The sequence below is a fragment of the Motacilla alba genome, chromosome 2, assembly GCF_015832195.1.
Source record: "Motacilla alba alba isolate MOTALB_02 chromosome 2, Motacilla_alba_V1.0_pri, whole genome shotgun sequence".
Classification (NCBI taxonomy): Eukaryota; Metazoa; Chordata; class Aves; order Passeriformes; family Motacillidae; genus Motacilla; species Motacilla alba.
In genome coordinates, this window is record NC_052017.1 from 130,698,246 (window position 1) to 130,722,732 (window position 24,487).

The following is a 24,487-nucleotide window of genomic DNA, read 5'->3' on the forward strand; positions in this document are numbered from 1 at the left end:
TGGTGAGAGCTGTTACTGGCAAACCATGCTCCTTGCCCTTATGTGGGATGTATTTCCACTCATCAGAACCTGCTCTGCTTTACATAATCCAGTTGCACAAATAAAGGGCTACTCCTGTGGCTGCCAGGCCTTTCAGAAGACTTAGACTTGTTTGTTACAATAAACAAAATAACATCGTTTTGAACAGCAGGGAATGAAGCTTCTTCCCTGCTGTAATCAAGATTTATGACCCAAGTCAGTGTAACTCTGCTCAGTGCCTGTGAGCTGCAGCTGGAGCAGGGGCTCAGCCCGGCTGCAGAGGGGGATGAATTATCACCACCCGAGTCCCCGTTCCTTCCCTGGGCCGTCCCCAGGGGGATGTAACATACTGCAGTGCAGACGAAGCCTCCAGCTGTGGCAGTGCCACTTCCTTGCAACCCTGTGCCACTTCTCGGTTGCTCCTTGCTAAATGCCACCCGCGTAAACACAGTCAGCAACATGGCAGTGGTTTTCCTTGTAAGCAAGGGGGATTATAAACCGATAAAGTGCGCCTCACACAGAATGCTGTGATCAGAAATGTCTTGAGCATGCAGCCTGTGAGCAAAGGGAAGCTCGAGCCCTCCCAACCCCAGCAGCACAGCTCTGGCGCCTAAACACAACCACTGCAATTGAGGCTGTTGGGAATTTTAATGTCCTTATTGTTGAAATGGAATCAACAATAAAACCAGCTTTCGTAAAGCCAGCTCAGCAGGATCTGGTGCGAGGAGAGCTGTAGCTGGCAGCTTGCTGGGTTTGCCGCCCAAACGCTTCCTGCTGGTGCCTGTGTGCAGGCAGGGGCTGGGACGGTCACACCTCAGAGATACTGAGTTACCCGGCCTGGCACACGAGCCAGGTGCCACAGCAGATCCAGCTCCAGAGCCATCTGCCAAGACCTGGGGTTGTGTTCAGCACAGAAGTTCAGTGCCATCCCTAAGGCTGTGGATCCAACACCTCCTTTTCCTCCAGACCAGCTTAGATTAACAAGTACCTCAGAGCCACTTTTCTCTGTTTCTCCTTCCCTTTGAGACCAAAGGCAACAGAGATGTTGTCACCAGCCTGGGACTGTGCTTCTCACCACGACTGGGCCTGGGAGTTATTCAGTCCTCACGGGGAAACCATTTTGCTCCCACAGCAACACCAGATTATTCCATCTGGGAAGACCCATGCGTCACCTTTGGGACTGGCAGGAACAGCCAAGGTGGTTAACTGTGCTCCTCAGATCTTTGTCATTTCAAAGTGATTCTAAATAAATCTCAACATCATTCCAAAGTTTCTGTTCAAGACTGCCACAATTTCACCTGAATTAGAATATTAATGGGTTTTAAGTTCATTAATTTTAGTATTTTTCAACCTTCTGCTTGATTATCCTTAAAATGCATTATTATCCATCAGAGTGGAGGTATTACTAAGTAGGCAACTATTTAAAAATCAATCTGAATGACTGGAAGAGATGTAAGTCAGTCAAAAAATCTTTATGCAACAGTAAAAAGTAATTAGCTCTTACATGCAAAACTTTGTGACACTGATTGAATGAAAGGATGGATGTACAAGCCTGGATGCCTCACTACAACAAAGACATGCAAACACCATGAGGAAAGCTTTTATGATGGCTTTTATCTAATGTAACTACCTCAAACAGTCTCAGATACAGCAGCTATTAAAATAAATTTCCTCAAGATCCACAACCTGACATGAATTAGTCAAACTGGCCAGGAATCATGAAAAAATTTCTGAGAAAATCCCACTGTGTTGGGATATCAGATGTAAACTTGATCTTTCCCGTAATTTATTTCAGTGCAAAAAGAAGTTATTGAATTCTTACAGCAGATCTGTAAATAAGAGAAGCATCTTCTGCATTAGTGTATTAATGGAAGTGTATATTTTACTTTTTTATAGACTCAAAAATCGGTGCTGCAATAAATTTACCGGTGCTGTTAAGACTGCCTCACATATGAAACACTACCTCTGAATTTAAAAATATTACAAAATTATTCAGCAAAATGGTCTTCTGCTAAAAACTTATCTCCAGAATAAACTTACCTGCATCTTAATGTTACCTCTTCAAGTGATGGATAAAATTATCAGATGATTTCGGAGTGAATGAAAATAATGGTATTATTTGATAAAATTTATTTACAAGAGTAAACCATATTTCCAATTACCTGCACAGCAAAACTGAGGTCCTGAGAAATTAAGAGGTAGGTTTAAACTTGCTGAAATAGCTTTTCCATCTGACAGAAGTATAACTTGCATATGGGTTTGGGGTGAGGCAATCCAGCTTGGGCTTCTGCAATGCATCCCCATGAGTTTTAGTTTCTCACTTCCCTGGCCTCTCCTGATGCAGGTGAGAAAATGAGCCGAAGGAACAGGCAGTTCAGCTCAGCAAAAAATACCAGGTGTTACCCAGAAACTCTGACCAATCTGTGGTGTTTCAGAAAGAACTCTGTGCAGGCCATGAGAACTGAGAAGAGCGTCACTTCAGATGGAGAAAACGGAATTTGAGTTCAGTCAGCCATCTGACTTGTGCCAAGACAGTGCAGTTTTGTTTAAAGAGCTCTGCCAGAACTGCATCCCTCTCCCAAAACCATTTACTGTTCTGCCTGCCAGAGAGGCAGATCAGGTTTCTTTTCATCTTAGAGAAGGCTGAAATCTTGTACAAAACACAACTGACTTTAGATCTTACACTTCCAAGAATCAGAACATTCCAACTTCCAAAGCACACCTCATCAAATAAGAATATTTAAAGGCGGCAAGAGATAAGAGCAGTCAGGAAAAAAGGCTCCCTGGGAACACAGACAGAAGGCTGATCAGCACATTAAACAACAGACCACTAGAAGTCAGTATTTAGACATTTATTTCAGATATGCAGTTTACACGCATATTATTGAGCAAAACCGAATTGCAAATATACAAATACTGTAACAAGCATTACCAAATAACGTAACTGGCACTAGTGTTATAAGCTATTACTGAAACTGGTGAGGATAACTCATGGAAGAGGACTGTAGCTCATGGCATTCTTTTCATCCAATCAAACCTCCAGTAGCACCATAATGGCAATACATGAAACACAAGACAGAACATTGTTAACTGTTATTCTGAGATTCACAACTTTTTTTCATTTTAGTGAATTACTTAGCTAAAAATGTTAACAGTGCAGGCGCTTTGGCCAACTTCAGCTTGTGTTCAGCTGTGCATCTTCCATATGCAAAAGAAAAAGAAAAAAGCCAGCATATTTGGAACCCATCTTTGCATCTGGGCAGTCATTGCACTGCACTTAAGATTCTGGGACTGAAGACAGGCATGTCTTGCAAAGAGATGTCAAGTCCACTAAAGCCTGAGTGAGTCTTTGGTAGGCCAATACCTCATTATTGTATCTACGACAGTCATTTTATTCACTAGGATTTTCTTTTGTGATCCAAGGTGGCCAAAGAGGACATTCTGGAAAACATTACAGTAAAATCCTCAGACGACCAGGCACTTCAAACCCAGTCTTTTCCAAAGGCACCAAGAATGGACGGGGCACCAATTTTCCCCCTAATGAAAGGTGACTGCATCTGCTTTTCTACAATGCTTAGAAATCACTGGATTGTTATTTTACAGTTTTTATACAGTATATAGTAGCCTTACCTGCTGCATGATTGGTTGCATGAATAAATAGGTAACCCCACTGTTCTACACAGGTGATGTCTCCACTCCACCATATATTAAGTACCAATTTCTTATGTTTTGAAATTATGTAAAAGCCATAACCCTGCTCAAAGTGTACACACATACAAACACTTCTGACACAGGCTACACCCATCTGAAGATATGCAGTTCATTCTACATGCATTCTAAATACAGTGTGTCCAGTTATGAAACAAAATTGTCATTCTGAATACTCACTGTTGAAGTATGTTTGTATAGGTCTCTGCAGGTCTTTGCTTCCCTTAAATTTAAGAGTTCACACAAGAATGGTTTTAAGTCACTAATGCTCAGCTAACACCCTTTATCCCAAACCCCATATTTTCCAAGTGAACAGTGCAGGACATATTATTCATTTCAGCATTTAACATATTAAGAATTTACCAATTTTTATCTAAATACACCAAGTATACGCTTTCAAGCAAAGTTGTGGCAAAAATACAAAACATGGACATATCTGTACTGCTGTAATGCACTTGGTTAAAGCCTTCATGTCTCTTCATACAGGTCGAAGATCCATAGGAAGTATTTTGCCTTATCAGACAAGTATATAGAAAATGCAGTTGTATCAAAACCTTGCTTCTGCTGGTCACCTGAAACTTACAGAAGTCGCATGTGATTCAACCAGCTCTGACAGGGTTCTTTAGTGGCAAATATATTTTTGCAGCACTTACAGATTTACATTTCAGTCTGAAGAGCAGTGCTTAATTCCACAGCCTGTTGTGAATGGTTGTTGTTTGTTTCTTTCAGCGTTTCAGCAACACCTAAATCTGAATCTGTCGAAGATCCATTATTAACGCTTTCCTCAGCAATGTAACTCAGCTGTGGAACATCAGTGCTTGGGGCTGTTGGAACAGGCACAGGGATTCCACTCGGCTGTGGAGTGTTTTCCAAGCGATCGTTTTCCACCTCTGGGAGAGCACAGACTGTGGTAAAGCGAGTGTGATAGTCGCTGGAGCCATGGCTACAGGAAGTTTTCATACTTTCCATATCTGAGCAACTGAACTCAGAGAAATGGCTGGAGTGAGAATCTGCTACGGATGGAATACTATCGCTCAGGGAGGGAGAGTCAAATTCACTGGAGTTTGTGCTTTGCTGCTCCAACAGCTGAGCATCCATGTCCTCTCTCGTCTCATTAATCTTCATGCTGCTCTTCTTTCTCAGCTTACCTTTGCACTTCTTCCCCGCCGTGCTGTCCTTGGACCACTTGGTGGCGCCGGCTTTGCCTTCGGGCGGGCCGGAGCAGCCGGCGGAGCCGCGCCCGGCAGCGCCGCCGTCCTCCACGCTGCTGCTCCCGCTGTGGTGCCGGAACTTGGCCGGCTTGGATTCGATATCCACCTGCACTTCCAGGCTGTTCCCTTCCCTAGAACAGGGGAGAATCCGTGAGTTTACGTAAGAGGTCGTCGGAGGGTGGAACAAACTCTTACCGCTTTCCTACATACATCCCTCTCACTTTCACTGCGTGTCGTGTAAGGAGAAATGCTTAACCAAATAAACAGCCCAAAGGAAAACACCAAGTCTGAACCACCAAATGCTTCCCTGAGCTACAGCAATAGCGCTCCTCTTTGGAAATAACCCTGGCAAACTGCAGAAAGCAGTCACACGTAATTCCATTTGTAACAAAATCTACAGTTTCAAAGTGTAATCTTGAATGCAGAACAGCTGAGGGCATGCTTAAAATATCCTTTAATAAGCAAGGCTTGTAAATATTCTGTTTTCACCACATTTCCCTTACCTGTCCAAAGGGATGTAGGAGTTCAGAATGGATCCTGCCATTGCTTTGGTACTGGCATTGTCACTAACTGTTCCCAAGCTAACTGTGCCAGATTCTCCACTCAGACTGTATCGTTCTTTCTGCACATCTGCTTGTACTTCCAGTCTTTGAAAGAGAAAGAAAAAGTTACATATACTACCACACCAGTCAAAGCACACTTTCTGAAAATTAGGGTCACCTTGTAGATGGCAGTAAGTCAGTAATTATTAAATAGAGTTCTTGAGTCACTCCAGCACAGACGGGCTAATTTACCCTACTGACACATGTTCTCCATTCCCATGTCAAAATTACTGTTTTTTGATTAAAACCAAGTAAACAAAAACACCTCAAAGAAAAACCAGACTAATTTCCTAAAGGTGTTAACCAAAAGTTCTGGATTCTTTCCCTCCTGAGATTTACAGGGACAGCTTCCAGGTTCAGCTACAGTTCTTCTGCAGATAGTACACTATACTCTAAAAATGGTAAAATCAATCAGAAGGGTACATAAATTCAAGACATGGTAGTACCCATGTATGCCCTGCTGCAAATTACTACTATTCAAATAAGAGACAGAGAACTGTGTTCTGTACTCTGTTCTACAATGTATTGCTATCAACTGCAACAGGAGTAATAGAAACCTGAGCAATCTTAAGCTGGGCTCAGCAGATATGCCAGAAATCAAACAACAAGCTTTTTTCCAAATGTGTTGTTTATCTTTGTACTGACATTGAAATTTGTTTGTTTGTTTGTTTTAACTCTCAGCTCTTTAAAGAAGAGGCTATGTATATCTCACTCAGCAGTCACAGCCTGGTACACCTCTCCCAGCAGAGGGGAATTCTTGTTACTATCCCACTCTCTTTATTCCATATAGCCTGGAATGCCAAATTACTCAAAATGAGCAGTGTTGGCAGCTGATTTAAGGAACAAATTCCATTCTGAACCCCACATGCTAACAATCCTTTCTACATGCTCCCTTTCTCTTCAGGGTGCAGGAGAGCCAGCTACCAGAAAGGTCCAAATTCACAGAAGGCATTGAGCATGTGACAAGAAGCTGCCACCTTGGCAAGGCCAGGTGTTTGCCTCCCCTCCTGCCTGAAGTCCATTTGGAGTCCACACTCCACCCAAGTGTTCTGAAGGCACAGCTTGGGGCCTGCAGACCAAACGAGTCAGCAGTTCCGACTTTTGGGTGAGGTGCACCAGAGAACTCAACTGTGTCAGAGAGGAGCTGCCTCCCTCGGACTCCTGCCTACAGACAGCTCTCCTGGGGAGGCAGGAGAACGAGATCTCAGGCCCCACTCAGCCTAAACAAAAGCAGTCTTGAGGACTGTGGTCAGGCAGGATCTCTTGAAAATCAGTAAGTTTGTCAGGGATGAACTGTTTATCTCCCAGAGACACTTCCTTTTAATAGGAACCAATAGGGAAAAGCAAAAACTGGGAAGCGGAGGAGGCGCGCTCGCTGTGCTGCTCGTGGAGCAGGGCAGAGCAGGGCTGGCAGCAGCTCCCTCACCTGTTAAAGCAGTTCACCATGGCACTCCCCGAGAGGCTCCCGGTGATGCTGGCCCCAGCCAGGGCCATGGTGCTCGCTGTCTCACTCAGGTTGTCCCGGATGGCTCCGATCCTGTCCATGTGGCTGCCGCTGGCGCTCAGGCTGCCCGTCAGGCCCCCCACGCTGCCCTCCCCTATGCTGGGGTTGTGACGCGCCTCCGCCACCGACGTGGTATCTACAGAAACAGAGAAGCCTCCTCAGCTATGGAAGCAGCACTTAGCTGTTTCTGGAATGTGACCATGAAAGCTGTTTCTGAAATTATGCTGAGAAGAAGGATTTATAGAACACATAGTCACAAAAAGAGAACTCTGTAAAAAAAAAAAAAATCCACAAGAAACCAGAAATAATTTTAAAAGACACCTTTCTCGGTGCTGCTATAATGGCTGTGCCTGACATCATACCCTGAAGACAGCAAAAAATTAACCATGGATAGGACAGGAAACATGGATAAAAGGAATGCAGAGAGACCCCATTACACAGGATAGTGCCATGTAATCAAAAAATTGAAGCATCAGACCAGTCTTTAGTTAGCCCCACCAAAAATAAAAAATTTAACCAGCTTCCACAAACCAGGATTCTGAAAGAGCAACATTAATGCTATGTTAAAACTTTTACCTATGGAGAAGACTACGGTTTGGCTTCGATTAAAATGGGCAATAACTTTGTAATACAGCCCAGCACAAAATGACACAGAGAAGCAATTATCATCTGAGAGGTGCAATTTCAGCAATGAGCAGAAGGAGCCCCAAATGCAAGTAAATACTCTAGTATCTAAGATAGAAAACACAAGTCACAAAGCCCATATTTACAGAAAACACAACACTGAATTTTCTTACCTACAGCTGCATTTGTTCCACCAACATTTATATCATTTTCATCATCAAATTCTATCCTGACACCTTTTCCATTGCCAGCTGACACACCACAACCTCCACTTCGGCACAGGGAAATTGGAACAACTCCATACACATAAGCCAGCATAATAGGAACACCAATACCTACAGAGGGAAGTAGAGTCTTTCATTAAATTGACTTTTATTTTAGAGCCTTTCATAAAGGCAATTTCATTTTCCAAGATTACTTAATATTTGTTTAACATTACACTTGAAAGAGATCAAGAGGGAGCAAAATTAAGAAATATTGGTAAATCACAAAGGTGAAATGACAGGAAAGTACTTTCAGCAGGCAGAATGTCCTCTGTCAGCATTGGTAGGAAGAGAAACTTAATGATTGATGAATTAATACTTTCCATATGCCCATAACATAATTTACAAACAAAATTAAAATCCTTTAAAGATTCACAAAAGCTCCACTGTGGACTCCACTGTTCCACCTGAGAGGCAGAAATAGCAGACATCTATTTCAAATTTTACTCAGCTGAAAATATTAGTACCTCTACTACTTTAATAAAGGGCTTCAATTTACATCCACTTAAGGGAGACATGGCTTTGCTATCAATTTAATAGACTTAACATTATTATTACTCTGGGATTTTTCAATATAAGTTTTCCTTTAAAAGTAAACAATTCAGTGGAGTACAGTGGCAGGAATTAAGGAGAACCAGCTAAAGGAACTGTAGACTAAAGCACACACAGATACACACACATCCATCCCACCACTTTGAGTGGATGATGGAAGTTAGTCCTTTGGCATACGAATTGAATCATCCTACGGCTTTGCTGATGGAAGTATACAGAAGGTACAGAAACCAGCAGATTGAAAAATATCAAGCTGGCACATTCTGAAAATGTCAGGAGAGAAGCAGACCTAATAGAAAGGCTACTCAGTCTAATCTAAATTATGGGTTCCAAAGTTCCAAAGTCTCCTTCAATAGAAATTGTTCACGTCCAAGGAAGAGCTCCATACTCTTATGGCCATTCTTTTGGAAACCACACAATGCCCTGAGACTGGAGGCCATTTGTTAATGGCAAGGGGGCCAGAGCAAAACTCCACAAAACAAAACCCAACTGCTTTCCCTGGAAAGCCACGTTTCATCTTTGTTCAGGAATAAGAAACAGCTTGAGGGAAATGAAGTAAGACATACCTATAAATACAGCTATGAGACTCTGTGTCCCACCACCTGTTTAGCAGGGACCTGACACCACAGCCACATGAGAACAATGCAATGCAGACTGACACCAGTTTCGTGGCTGGTATACCCTCGTTTGTACAGTGGCCCACTATTGATGATAAGCAGTTTAAAGCCACAGCTTCATGGCCAAACTGAATCATCACTGGCTGAAAGTGGCCTCATCTTCTGGACATTACTCATTACTCTCTGAGCACTGGTTCTGGCACAAGGGGCACTGCAGATAAAACTGTGTGTACAGGGGGCTGATCTAGCTTAGAACTAAATGGTGTGTCTTAGCGTGAGTTAGCTATTCACAGCAGCTTACTGTGCGACTGTGAAGATGCCTGTGCTGCAACAAAGAAGCGAGGCAGTGCCAGGCAAGTCCCCTCCTTTCAAAAACATTCAGGGTTTACAGTGATTTTGAAATACCTGGGAAGACGAGACAACTATTTTGTAAGGAACAGCAAGATTCTCCTTAAATGCTATACTCAACCATCACCATGATAAAAAGTGTGATGTAATTTGAACTGACTCCCAGAACAAAACAAGTGGTTTGCCAACTACTGCAATGTTAAGTATAAGAGACTATTTTTGTTCTGCACGGAGAAAATTTTGATATAAAGTTATTAAAGTATGAACAAACTCTGTGGCAACAGTTTTTTTTCCTTGGTCATTTAAAAAACCTTTAAATATTTCAATCAAGATAAAAATTAGTTTTAATTCTTCAGGAAATGCTACATTAAAATCAAGTACTGTATTCTTTACTCTGCCCCAATAAATGTATAACCTCAGATTCCTCCTTGTCTTGGTTCCTTCACCTAGAAAAGGAAAACTACAGCACTTAGCTGTGTTATTCATGAGTGTTTATAGAGTTCTGGTTGCAAGGTGCTACCAAGACACAAACAGAAGTATTTGCTTACCTACAGTTACTGCAGCTACAACTGGAGAAACAATTACAGATAAGGTTACACCACCTGCTATAGCCAAGTTTCGCTTGTGCTTTGAAATGTCTTTGCCTTCATATCGATTGTGAATCTTGAAAGAAAAGAAAGGGGGTTTAGACTATTATCCACATCAATAATACATTGCTGCAAGGATGGAAGAGGTGCAATCATCACTTCTATGCAACCATTTATTTCTTATCTCAAAGAAAATAAAATTTATACATATCCGAATTTTTGGCAATCTCTTACACATAAGAAGTCCTCCCACCCACCAATTAAGCATTTATTCTCAGCATCCAGTTTGGAGAGCTAAGTAACTGAAGGGCTGTGTTTAATCATTACTCCAGCTTACATGGCTAGAAAAAGCAGACAAACTTTCAGGATAAAGGAATTGCCCCATACGATCAAACTGACACATCTTATTCCCAGTTGTCTTTTCCCTGAACAGTATGGAGTTGAAACTTTCACAGATTACTAGATCTATAGAAACAGGCTGACATAAGAGAGCCACAAGAGAGCCTTCAGACATAGCCTGGAGGGAGGGGAAAGCAAGAACTCCACTGCTCCAGCACCCCCTCATGACAAGCTGTTGAGACAAGAAATGTTTCTGCAAACCTGAGTCTTAGCTGTGCTTCAGTTTACTGAGGAACCTGCTGCCTGAACCTCCTAATGATTATTCAAGCCTGCAATAACTCTGAAATGTGACTGCCTTAAACTTACCTGCCACAAACCCCACAAGAACCTGAAAGGCCTTTAAAGATCCCAGTTCTACAGAGACTTCCCACATTTGTGTGTTTCATTTACTCTCCCTAGGAACATGGTTTCTCAGAGGTATGCACTACATCTGTTATCATTCTTGGCTAAGATGGAATTACAAAGGAACAACAGGTATCTTAAGGGCTGTCACAAAGCCAAGTTAATCCTCACTCCATCTTAAGGAATAACACAAGAGATGAGTACACAAGAAGACAATGATAAAAAATGAGTCGCATGTCATGCTTTCTACATAGCATGCTGTTGAATGCTGTGCTTTCTAAAATATAATTTCAATTAGAGATTTGGTAGGGCTGTTCTCATTTTGGAATAAACTAAGTCTTTGTTCAGGCAAAGCAGGCAAGGAAAGGGCAGAGAAGGCACTGTGCTTTGTGCAATGAGAATGCATTTACTGCTCTGAGGTACACTGTACAGAGAGCAATACAGAGCGAGGGAGCACTTGAATGTTGAACATGCCTATGGATTAAAAAGGAAAAACTGAATATGAACACTCTCACAGTGTGTAAGAATTATAAACCCAGAAAGATTAGGTTTCATGGGGATCTGAGCAATTAGCAGGATCACCTAAAGCACTGAATTTTACTGTTATGGACAATTTTAACTCCCGAAACAAAAGGCATAATACAACAAACAGACATCCATAAAGGTTACTGGATTCCTTAAACACAAAGCAAAAAAAAAAAAAAAGGAATAGAAGGAAGAGGTTACAGAATATAAATTGATTTAAAACATCAAGATAGAAGGTCATACTGGTAGAAACTACTGTGAAATAAGAAACTTCTGGATATTGACTAAATAATAAAGAATAACCAAACAAAAATACTAAGCCAGAAGAAAGATTTCAATAAACACAGAAACTTATCAGGTGCCAGTGTTCTGGTTTTATATCTATAAAACCAGAACATTAGCACTTCCTCAAGGAAACTCTATCAAAGCACAAGCATAAACTCTTCCAATGCAAAGGACAGACAGAATGTTGAAAAAGAACGATGAAGATTCCTTTACCAAAGCAGCAGCAGCATTAAGAAAATAGAAAGTAGGTCAAATTGCTATGAATGGGTATAGAAGAACAGCATGAGGGTGTAAGGCCAAAATCAGAAAGGTTAAACTAGAGGAGACAAAAAGCAAGGGATATCAAAGTCAAGAAGAAATTATTCTATGAGAACAGTGCTAGTAAGAGGAAGACCAAATTGGATCAATTTGCTGTTTAACAAAAATGAAAGATAGCCAGCAGATGAAACTGGAGACCTGTTCCTATTTTCTTTTCCCTTCAGTTGTCTTTGAAGATCAACTGTGAGCCAGACCACTGGTGACAAAGAAGTAGGATCTGTACAAATACAGCAGATTGGAGTGTACTTACATGAGCTGATCTGAGAAATATCTCAGCAGGCCAAATTTCAGAGTCATTAATAGTAATTTTTGAAAATTATTTTTAGTAGATGTCTGAAAAAAAAAATCCAGGAAAACTGGAAATGGTTAAATGGCAATGACAATCTTAAAAAGGTACAAACCAAGAAGCTGAGGAAGTAAAAGACCACTGAATGAACTTTCATTTCCTGAAAATTGGGACCTTGTAAACATCAAAGCAAAGGTAGGAAACAAAAAGGTCACACTGATTTTTTTTTAAGTAGAAATCATGCCAATTTAATTTTCTCCTGTAACAAGATAAGTCAGCCTTGAGGATGGGGAGAAACAGATGTCACACACTGACTAATTAAATTCTTACATTCTTGTATGACACTCAAGCAGTTATAACAGTCCAGATTGAAAAAAAAGGATGAGAGAAATCTACTAAGCTTCATGTGAAACTACAGAAAACACGTGAATAGTAATTTTTTGTAACTACCCAAATTAAGACTCTTCACTCCATACTTCTGAGAGATGTGCCTTGGACCCAAGAGTATTGAACACTTTCATTAATGTGGAAGATGGAAGGAGAAGAACGTGTATGTTGAAATTCAGGCCAGAATTCACTCCAGTCATGAGAAGCTGAAAAAATGGTCTGAAACGACCAGATGCAGCTGAAATGGCCTGAAATGACCAGATGCAGCTGAAATGGCAATGAGTTCAAGACTACCTGTAGGAAGAAGCCAATTGCCTGCATTACCACTGTGTGGGAAAGGATTTGTGTTTTAGAGCACACAAAGTGAAGATACACGTTGTTGAAGAAGAGTTTACTGGTAGTTACTGGCACAGAATCACCCTTTCATTTAACTCAGAAGTAGCTAGGCTGCAGCTTCACTGCTGTATTCAAACTGGACAAAAAGGTGGCATGAAAAACAACAAGGAAATGCAGAAGAGGAGAATCAGAAACCTAAACCAGTGTTTCCTTGACAGTTCATCAAGAAAAGCTGGAAGTGCTAGGTTTGTTAAGAATCGACCTGAAGTATCATTAAATATGTAACAGCATATTGCAAAACAAAAGAATTCTCTGCATCAGCTGAAGAATAGAGCAGTAGGAATCTAATGTAAATTCTCTTCCTATACCTATGTTAAAACCAAGCTTGAAGGGCCTGTGGGATCTCCATCATCAGATGTTTTGAAGCACAAATATTTGACAGGGGTCACAGAAAAATGACCACTAAGCACTGGGGTACCACAGAAATTCTCATCAGGCTGCCCTCACAGAATAATGCTGTGAGACTTTAGCACATGAAAGGTGCTCTGTGATGGGGTCCTGTTCCAAAATATAATGAGAAAAGCTAATCGTGCAAATGCAATTTGAAACAGGTAACTGCTGCCTTCTTCCTCTCCTCACTTAGAAATTTCCAGTGACTGCATGGGACTAAGCTGTAACAGAATAAAAAGGTCAAAACCCAACTGTAGCAGAAAGTAGGGTACTTGCTAGAAAGAAAAAGATTAAACAAATACAGTGGAAAAGCTGCACCCCTGAACATTTTGTCTAGCAGACACACTCCCCCTTCCCTCCCCAACAAATGCAGAATTACGAGTCTGTGCCAGTCACTGCGAGAATCCATGCTGATAAAAGCAGAAAAACAAATCTTCCAAGCCATCATTTCAAAAAGCCTGTTTCCAAAAGATCTAGATAACTTATTACTATATCCTAAATTACATATAAGAATTTGTTGATTACTTTATAGTAATAGCTATTATATTTTTAAGAGGAAATATCATCTGCCTTCTGATTAACATGATTGTTTTTAGCTCCTTCCCAGAAGTAAAATGAAGGCAGGCTAGCTAGCACTGAAGACTGTTCCACACTGGTGGACTGGCCCAAGGCAATTAACAAGCTGCTGAGTATAAATGCTTAAACATGTGTATACAAAAACCTGAACTAGCAAAATTTTATACTAAAATTCAGGTACCTAGCTGCTTTTAAGAAAAAAAAAATTCCTTTTTGTCTTCCTTGTGCTCTAAAGATTGTTTAATTTTAAGGGACAGAAGGGAAACCAGAGATTAAAATCAGAGCAATTCTGAAAAAGCATGCAGGAACTTTCATGGCAGGATATAGAAATTGGAAATTGTCCAGTGTTTTGCTCTGGATGTTTCAAGAGAATCTAGATTCTTAAAAACTGCTTTTCCTTCCTCTACAACTGACAGAAATATCCTTAAACAAAGCAGGGGTTGGTTGCTTTGGTATTTTGGAGATTGATTGTTTTTTGTTGTGTCTTTTTCTTTTAGAGGCCAGTTAAGATACCCAACTGAAGATATTATCACCCAAGCCATACAACAGAAGGTTAAAACCTGAAGCATATTGGGAGTTGAAGCACTTTTTACCTTACGTCCCACATACACAGGAATTCCAATAATCATAGCAGGAATAGCAATGCCAGCTATTAGGGCAATTCCTACAGGAGCTCCAACAAGTGTCCCTAGTTGCCACAGGATTTTCTTCTTACGGCTCCATGGTTTCTTTCCCCAGAATGTGCAACCTGATGGGCTAATAGAGAGAAATAGGAATGCTGTAAAGAAACAGTAAGTAAATCAAGGTAGCTATACACTACTGAACATTTCTCTAGTTACAGAATTATTGTTCCTAGGTTCAAGTTACAGATGTAACACATCATCAGTTATTTCATCAGATTTTTTTTTGCCTTGAGACCATATTTTGCAATGTAACAAGAAGCATATTGTATATTGCTACACACCAATGTATGGTTCACAGTAACCTGTATAATCAGAACCTCTGCATTGCCAAATACAAGGACAATACAGATGTATTAGGACATCAGTAAAAAGAGGGTGTGTTAATCCAAAATACTTGATTTGTACTAAGAACATGTTGCATGCATAAAATTTACAAAATATTTTAAAATAAAAATAATAAAATACTAATTTAAAGACACATATTGAAAATTGACTTGATTCTCTAATATGAATACTTCAACAGTGATTCTCTACTCCAAGAAGAAGAAAGCCAGACTTACAGCACTTGGGAATCTCCTTCTAAATACTTTAGAAAACAAATCGCCAACCACACAGAATTTTTTTTTCTTAAATGTACCTTAAATAATGTAAATCTGAGATCTCTTTCATACATAGCCAACAGAATTCACAGCCGCAGACAGCACAAGTCATATGATTGCAGCTTCCATCATTCATTTTTATTATATAAGCAGCACAGCGTGGGCATGGCTTTATGTCATCAGCTGTTTAAAAATGAATATTAGAATCACATCAGTTCCTTAGACAATCAAATATAATCACAATGCAAACATACATTTGGAAAAACTAATTGAACCATTATCTGAAAAACTGAAGTTTTTTATAAGGCTGCTTTACAAATCTTCATTTGACCATGACTTGGTATCAAATCTGTTTTTACAAACCTTGGACCGAGCAAAACTAATGAAAACAAGGTGTAGTAGACCACATTCAAGTAACTGAATGGTTAATGCATGCTCTCTGTTCAAGGATTTCCTAAGCTTAATGAAATATATATTAGAATCTGACATTAAATATGTATGCTAACACAGGACTGATAATAAGGTCTCTTTAAATATAATCCTCTTTTGCGTTTCATGCTGTTATGAATCTTATACTTTAATATTCAGTCTCCACTCTGTTAACATATCTTAAATCCATCTCCCCGTTCACATTAATGTACTTCTTTGGTACCGCCAACCTCCTCTTGAGTCCTTTTCACAGCCCTACTTTATACTTACTAACTCCCCAAAAAAATATAGTGTAGCAGAAGAAAACTCTGGAGAATCTCCATGTTCCCAAGTCAAATGTGGAAAAATGAGGTTAAGCAACCAGCTCTGTCAAACAAGGGGTCATTGAGCAACAATGAAACACACACACACCAGTTGTGATCTTCACTCCTGTTTAGCACCTGCACTTCAGGACAAGCTATTTATTCACAGCAGCAGAAATACCTTGCAGCTCCTAGCACAGAATTCCAAGTTTACTGCCTCAGTGCTACTAGGTAGGACAAGGAAAGGAAAGCTCATACTTAATAGAAAGAATACCTAAAGAGGTACAGAACCAGCAGAAAAAAGTACCTCTACCAAGCTCAGTGCACAAGGAGTAAACAGCTAAAAGGATTCATTAGCTACTCCCACATGAGAGCACACGCACAGCCTACAGGGCAGAAAGTAAACAGAGCAAGCTCTTCAGCACAGGAGAGGCAGAGCTACTGCTCTTCAGGCTGAGAGGAACTGAAAGGGTAAGGAAAGAAGCTGGTGTGCTAATTCATTTAGCTTATTTCCAATTTTAATTGAAAGCTAGAGCAAGATGCTAATTTTTAGGGCAAGATGGGATGCATTGTCAAAATAAGCCAGTGCAAACTACAAACTGGAGTCTGGGGCTGGATTGGAGAAAAACAGCTCTAACTACAAGGTGCAGGTGAGACTCTTTACCCCAAATATCTACCTTGCTTGTTCAGCCAGAGACAAAAGCTGCCAAATAAATCAGAGCTTGATGTAATTCGGAGCCAATTCTTATCAAGAGCAAACTGGAATTTTGATGTGATAAACATTACTCTGAATAGTTTATCCTCTTTTTTTTTGGAAGTTACAAACAAGCTCAGCTTTAAGAGATGGAATTGTTTGCCCTCTGGTAGACAAGACAGATAAGCATTTCCTGGAAAACCAGAAATTAGTACTAACAAAGATATCAAACATCAGAGCTGGCATCAGAGTAATAGTCTTTTTGAAAACACAAAATCAGTGGTTACGAGTTTTAATTTTAACAGCTGGGGAACTTCACCTACAGTGGAGAAAACAAGTGTACTAAGTGATACAACTAAAAAAGACAACATGCTAATGTTGACATGGGATGCCTTGCAGCAAGTTCATTTGATTCCCATTTTTCAACTACAAAGAACTTAAAATGATGACAAGCTTTTAAGACTTAAGTCAGATGTTCTGGTCACAGAGTACTTCAAAGCATAACATTTAAAATTTTAATCCAAATTTAGAATTGTTATTTTATGTTTCTGAAAGACAAAGCATCTAGTATCCATCTACCATGTTACTATTCCGTTCTTTCCTTATCTAGGGCCAATTGTGCAAATGTACCGAAGAGATGTTTTACAGGCACAGCACCCCGGTCATAAATACCTGCTGCTCCAGATTCCTGGCTGTAACTGATAGATGAAGAACGAATTGTTCTCAGGCGCAGGCTCTGAGCTCTCTCCTGGCGAGCAGCATCGCACGTCTGGTTGGGATGCCAGATTTGCTTACAGTGGTAGCAAAACTCCGTCCCGCAGCCTTCTCGCCCGCACGTCAGTTTGGGGCAGCTGGCACACCCAAACGCGATCACAGCATATCTTCAACAGTCAAGAGGGACAAGAGAGAATTTTGTTAATAAAATCAGTTCTAAGTATAGAACAAACCGGACTAGACAGCTGTCAGAGCAGCTGAAGGAGGTGCAAAGGCAGTGGACATCAGATGCTGGCTACTTCCTTCAGGAGGTGGCCAGCACCAGTTCCTAAACTCCTCTTTCCACAACTCTGCTGCCATTGCATTTGATTAAGATTGTACAGAAATACTGTAATCACTGCAACACTCACTCACCTTTACTCCATGCAGTATTCAAATACACTGTATTTAAAGCTGAATGCAATACCGCAAGGTTTACAGTCACCAAGAAACCACAGTTTAGAGGAGTGGGACAATAAACCCAAGAAAGGTGTTTAAGCAATTAGGAGATGTTATAGTTTAAAAAGTGTCCCAGTCACTGTGGGCATGTCTTAGATAGACCCTGTCCTTGAGGGAGGATCCCTGCTAAGTGACCTGCAGTGTAACCTACAGCTGCAACGACATCTGGTTTGGCACTGCAAGACATTTTAGGATTTTACTAGTTGCCTTTTATCATGAATACCACTGCTTACTTTAAATAGATGTTTCTTAACTCTTTGTATTTTAAAACATCAAAACAATAAACCAAGTACTTTATAAATAGGATTTTGGTTTCTCAGTAGTTAAGGCATTTTAAAAAATGCATTTCAAACGCAAATGCAAAAATTGACAAGAGTTTGGGCCTCAAAGCCACCTTTACTCTGACAATACTACAGAGCAAAAAACCTCCAAGAATGCTGAGACTTACGAAACTGTATTACACTACTTTATAATCAGACACTACATGAACAGTTCTATACAATGAGAGCTGAAGTGACAAAACTGTTCCTTCATTAGACCTGAATTTCAAAGTTCACATGATAAAAACACAATGTGTTCACATTAACAGTAAATACAAACATATGTTGACACGTTTATTAATTCATACCCATTGTAGGTTTTTCAATGATTTTATGCAATAGCTTTCTTTTAAATATATAATACTAAATCCACTGGTATGAATATTTAAAACAGATGTATGCTTTTATTCACATGAACAGGGTCCCAGAGTAGACTTCAACAGATTTATAAATGCAACAAGATTTAAGTTTCTGTCTGTTCAAATTAAGGTAATTTTATTTTAAAAGACTGCTTATTTTTACCCCCAGTCCATTTTATAGCAGTTGCATAAGTTAACTCAAAATATTCTTTATTAGTAATGATACTTAAAAAATATTCCCACTTACAAGCATATCTTGAAATTTAGCTATTTTTATTGAAGTAGCTAGATCTGAAACTCTGCAAAGTTAATGCAAATCCTGTCCCTTCCACTGTTGTTTTAAAACACCCTATTTGATGTTCCTCCCCAGGAAATCTTGCAAACAAATAGGACTTTCAACATTTAACTTACAGATGATGCAGTTACAAATGAGATACATGCCTGTCTGTTTACAAATATTTCTTGCTTTCCAAGTAGAGATTTATTTCAATAATTGCTAGACTCTTCTATATTGCTGCCAAGTTAATCAGCTTCATTTTCCCCACTTTCTGCAAACTGAAGAGATAATTGCTTTGCATGCACACAAAGAGACTCTGATCCAAACACGTCTTCAACATACAGGGATACATTCAAGGCTCGCTAATGTTACACGAAAAAAAATCTCATGTCTAAGACACAGAATAAAATATCAATTTACATCCTGCCACCTTCCTATCACTAATAAAGCCTGGGCACATCCCTGAAAGCACTCCCTAACTGGGACTGATGAATTTGGCACATATTTAGAAAGTAACTTTTTAGACCAGAGCAAATCTCAGTTCAACCTGTACAGGATTAAAGTTTTAATTTTAACATTTGCATTCTTTTTAAAGGAGATGTGAAGGCCTAAAGTCCTTGTTTAGGGTGAGAGAAGGGACAACCAAGGAAACTCAACGTAATACCCAGTAAAACAAGAACCAGAGGCAGCGAGCCATTGATTGAAGGCTGCACAGTGAAAAGATGGAAGAAGAATCTGTACTCTTTTGCGTGATCTGCTTTTCGCCTGATAAAGGTATGAAAATTTAGGCACCGCTGCTCTCTTCTAATGATGTCAGCAATACAATCTCAGAGCAAAACCATTAAATAATTCAAACAAAAGAAAAGACAGAACTCATCTGGAATACTGATTCAGTGATGCTTGTTAAAATTACACTGGAGAACTGGTATCAAAAACAGAATACAAAGATATTGTTCTAGGAGAAGGCTCATGAGGTTTTGCACCAGCGCTCCTTCCCCAGGGAAAGATCACCTGTGACAATGTCTCCCATCAAGCCACTGCTGGTAGGTTACAGCTGGTCCAGACTTTCACAGTGTTTCAGGTAAAAACCATTATCAGGATGCATTTGAGCTTGCAACAGAAGCTGTGGATGAAGCAGCCCAGGAGACCCCTCAGCCCATCCAGGGCAGAGCTGCTGCAGCAGAGCTTCTCCTCCAAACTGATCTGCATTCTATGGGGAGGATAAGAAGTTCTCCACTGGGACAGAATTAAGACCAATACACTTGGTACTGTAGTTTTTGTTTCGAGATCTGTTTGGTTCATGTTTTGCTAACCCTACGACTTGTTTTTACTCAAATAGAGTTGAAACAGAGAGGAAAAAGAATTATTTGCTTCTTAACCATTAATTTTTGTTTCCTTAGAACCCAGGGGACCAATGATGTAAAAAACCCCAATGTTTTAACAGACCAATCTAGTTTCCCTCCATTTTTTCATTTCAGGGACCAACCTTTTTATAATTATTTGCTCTTTATCTGGTCCAGATTTTTGACTTAGTGTGATGCCCAAACCCTGAAACAATACTACATGGGATTTTTGATCAATGCTGAGAAGAGCTAAGGCACAGTTGTGCACCATCCATTTTTTACCTACTTGTGCAGTAATTTTTTCCTACCAAAATGCTCTATTTCACACTGGTTTCCTATTTATTACAGTTCTTGTTTCTAATCTTAAAGTCAACTTCAGGAAATTATGCTACCCTCTGAAGTTATTGCACCTCTCCTACTTTGGGATTAATTGCAAATTTAGTAAATGCATTCCATCCATCTCCTTCATGAAACATTTGATCCACACTAAAAGGTCATAACCCTAATGCATTCTGCCAGTACCACACTTCAGAAACTGTTCAGAAAAAGAAATAAACCCCAGTTTTAATTGCATATTGTACAACTGGATTAGCTGCCGAAGCAATTAGAAACTGTGACTACTGTTGCACCACATAATTATTAAAGCAAATGTGCGCTGATCTGCAGTTTGTGTGCACTGAATGTCATGCATCATCCCTGAACAGCGTTTGTGAGCAAAGGCTCTTCTGTGGAAGTCTGAGTAGTGTCTGCTTCTCTAAACCTTACACCTGCACAGTTCCTTCCTACCTCTTCCTGCTAAGCTCCACCACAACATCAAACCCCCATTATTACTTTCCACACCACTCTCACTTCTTCTTCCTACCTCCCTCTGTGTGCTTGCCCTCAGCTGGGCACATCCAGGCTTGTCAGACAGTGCTGTGGTGGCTGCCCGAAAGCCAAATTTACATTTTAACTGGAGGATGCATACACAGGTTATTACTCTCGCTGGAGGCACTGCTGATGATCTTTCTGTTGTTCAAGTAGTATGTATGCCCTCTCCCCTAAACTACTTAGATTAACTTTTGCTGAATTCTCAATCCCTACTGCCCAACAGATCTAAGGGTTCTGAAGGTTTCAAAACAATCAGGAGAAGGACGGGAAAAAGACAAAACATGACTGCAGGAGCCCTTGTTTGTTTAGGATGACAACCAGAAACAGTGATCCTCCTGAGAAGTACTCAAGTAGCCAACTTTATTCCACTTTGAACTAGTAATGAGAATTCAGTGAGGAGGCGCTATCTGTGCATTAAAAGCAGAATTCATCTAGCACTGTGAAGCATTTCCCTGCCACTTTAACTATAAGGAAAAATCATGGTACCAAAAGCACAACATAAGGTTGCCCATGCAGTAGAAGTTTGCTCCCTTCACACAGACATGGCAGAGTTTATCTGCCTGGCAATATACTGTATTTTTCACAGGTCTCCCCTCCCAGAGTGTGGAGCATGCAACAAGCAGTTCTGGAGGAATGATTTAAATACTTGCTGCACACTAATGCACTGCTGTGCTCCCACATGACTGCATGGAACTTTAACTTTGCTCTGAATGCCCACTTTTTATTTTTATGATGGTATTATCCATAGCAATTATCACAGCTTCTGACCACTGAAAGATACTTAGGAGTTTTTTTAAAAACAGATTAAAAAATTGACGCATAAAAACCAAAACAGGTTAAACAAACCTGCCTCAGTCTACTTAATTAAGTACTAAAAAAGTATCCAAACCACTGAAACATGGTATAATAGAAAATATTTTAACAGGTGTTAAACACTTCTCCTCAGCTTGAATAATAACTGTTTATACCACAAAAACTCAGGGCAAAGCATGCTTCTGTCTATCAAATAATACCTTCTAGTGGTTGTTTTATTTTTCAGTATCAAAATATTAAGAGTAAACTGTACTGGCTTTGTCCATATGACTTTGTTACAAGCTCATGCAACCGAAACATCCCTCAAGTTATTTTTCCTTCTGTCCTCAAATTATGCAATCCCACTTTGGACCAGATATGAAACTATCACCTTTCCAATCCCTGCTTTTGACTTGTGTTAACAAATTCTGTTTCTTTCGAAGTATGAAAGCAAAATTGTATTTTAAATAAGTCCTAAACATTAAGCAGCTGGTTATTAATATTGGAGTATTTAATCTACCTAACAGTCAGTCCTATCTTGCTTGTTCTCCTGCAACATTCTTCCTCTTCTTCTTTCTTCTTATTGCTCATCTGTGAGGCTTTGAAACAGAGCTGTCAGCCTCTGAGTTTTAGTGTGCACTGCACATCTGGATTGCAGTCATGCCTATAATCTTTAAGCAGTATGATAACACAAACAATCTCTAAAAAAGCAGCTTGCTGAAGAATGGCATTATGAGACACCAGCGGCACAAAAGCATGATGAGCTGCTGCTCAGTAGTGTTCAGCCTACTTAGAATTCAGCATGATTTCAGAACTGTTTAAAGTATTAAAGCAAAGTTAAAATATTATGTTCCCCAGATAATAGGCAGCAACAAGCTGATTATCTTACATCAGAATCCTGCTGACAGGCAACAAGTGCTGGCTCAATCAGCCACAAGATGGAAGATATCTGAAGCAGGAGAGGCCTTTCAATTCAAAGAAAAGCTTAAATCATTTTTCACAGTTAAAAAGCCAAATTACCCACAGCGCTTTAACAAATTAAGTTAAATTACAGTCACCAATCTTTCAATTCTCTTTAGTTTGAGCTTTGTACCATTACCTTGGCAGTGCAACATCTAAATTTCTTTTGCTTGCCGTAAATAAATGGCAGGCATCTACCAATAAAAGTTGCTCGACATTGCTGAAATTCCCTCTGTGCAGAAAAAAAAGGAAAACGTACTCGAGAAAGCATTTTATTTGGGAAGGTGGTTGTGGCTTGGAGTGGTTCTTATTGGTTTTTTTTCATTTTAATTTTTTTGATTTCTTGTCTTTTTTCTTATTAAAAAGAATTCTACCTGCTACCTACTCATACAACAATAACAACACCCTACGTAAAGCAAGTGAATTTTAAAAATTCATAATGCTATGAAAATTATGTGTTTTCACAGTGACTTTTCTGCAAATATAGGAAAAATACATACCCACAATCTGGAGCTGGGCACCACCTACAATCAGGATCTGCAACCAGCCATCGCCTAAGCATGAACTCTTCATATTTTTCCATCAAGATGTCATCATTTAATATCAAACGAATATCATGAGGATTGAAGCGTTCTGAGCATTCTGGGCAGCTAATATTAACTCTGCTCTCAGAGATCTCTATCCGCAGATACTGACGCAAGCAATCCACACAAGATCTATGGTGACAAGTCATTATCTCCGGGAACCTGTCCTTGGAGTGCCGCAAAAGGCACAAGGGGCATTCCATGAAGTCTCCACTTGGTTTGCTGCTAGAGGTTGTTCCGTTATCAGAAGAGGTACACGTGGAGAAAATGGAGTTCTTGTCTGTACACATTTCCGAATGAATACTTTCAATACTTGCAATTCCATCAACACCTCCATTTAAATCCCTAGACTTGCGTTTTGTGTCTTTTTTTCTCCGAAAAAGTGAGCCCAATGAAATTCTTCTTTTCTTTGGTGCCTTTTTAACTGATGGCAAGCTCACAGAGGAAGCAGAAGACTGGAGGTCCCGATCAGAGCCCATTTGCCGATGTAAACTCATGTCTAGGTCACTCATCAGAAAGGGGTTAAATTTCATACACAATCCTAATCATTTTTAAGGATCAAATAGAGGCAGAGAATACAGGCATATTATTATGTAATCCAGTTTGAGAGTCTTCATGCAGAAAATTCACATGTATCCACTTCCAGCAAATTCTTCAGAAGAATTCCCTGTATTAGGAGAGATGAAAAAAAAAAAAAAAAAGCAGGATTAAAATCACAACAATCACTAGTGGTTCTGAAAGGTCACAGCACTCTAGTGACCTGTTATTCCTATTACTACCATCTTTTCCTCACCATCTGACCCAATACCTCTTCCTGTCAGCTTTTTCTAGCCTTTACATCCTTCTTATCTTAACAAGCCTGAAATTTCATCCTGGTCAAGGACTATCTTTGTTACACTTAATCAGTGCAGAGAAAGGCATCTGCACTCCCCTGCTCCCCCAAGGGAAGTAGGGTGTGTGCCTGTGTCTGTGCATGTGTAGAAATAACCAAAACCCAAGGTGACAATTAAGTAAATATGCAACTTCTTCTATAAAGCTTAGCAACAGGCTTACAGCATTGGAAACTTTTCTGTTTTCTCTACCTTACATTTTCTGCACATGTGATAAGGTCAAGTACAAATCCAA

General features: G+C 39.9%; 1 protein-coding gene across 3 annotated transcripts in view; it reads right to left on the minus strand.

Moving 5' to 3' along the window:
* Positions 1-2,855: 2,855 nt before the first annotated feature.
* RNF19A (ring finger protein 19A, RBR E3 ubiquitin protein ligase) overlaps positions 2,856-24,487 on the minus strand; it is a 57,162-nt gene continuing 35,530 nt past the window's right edge. For all 3 annotated transcript variants that reach the window (XM_038127377.1, XM_038127375.1, XM_038127378.1), the window contains 9 exons: positions 23,279-24,029; positions 17,318-17,526; positions 15,259-15,403; positions 14,532-14,694; positions 9,996-10,110; positions 7,841-8,002; positions 6,966-7,179; positions 5,441-5,584; positions 2,856-5,068 (listed from right to left, as the gene is read on the minus strand). In XM_038127377.1, coding sequence (XP_037983305.1) covers positions 4,384-5,068; positions 5,441-5,584; positions 6,966-7,179; positions 7,841-8,002; positions 9,996-10,110; positions 14,532-14,694; positions 15,259-15,403; positions 17,318-17,526; positions 23,279-23,895 — 2,454 coding nt within the window. In that variant the 5' untranslated portion in view covers positions 23,896-24,029 and the 3' untranslated portion in view covers positions 2,856-4,383. The remainder of the gene's footprint in view (positions 5,069-5,440; positions 5,585-6,965; positions 7,180-7,840; positions 8,003-9,995; positions 10,111-14,531; positions 14,695-15,258; positions 15,404-17,317; positions 17,527-23,278; positions 24,030-24,487) is intronic.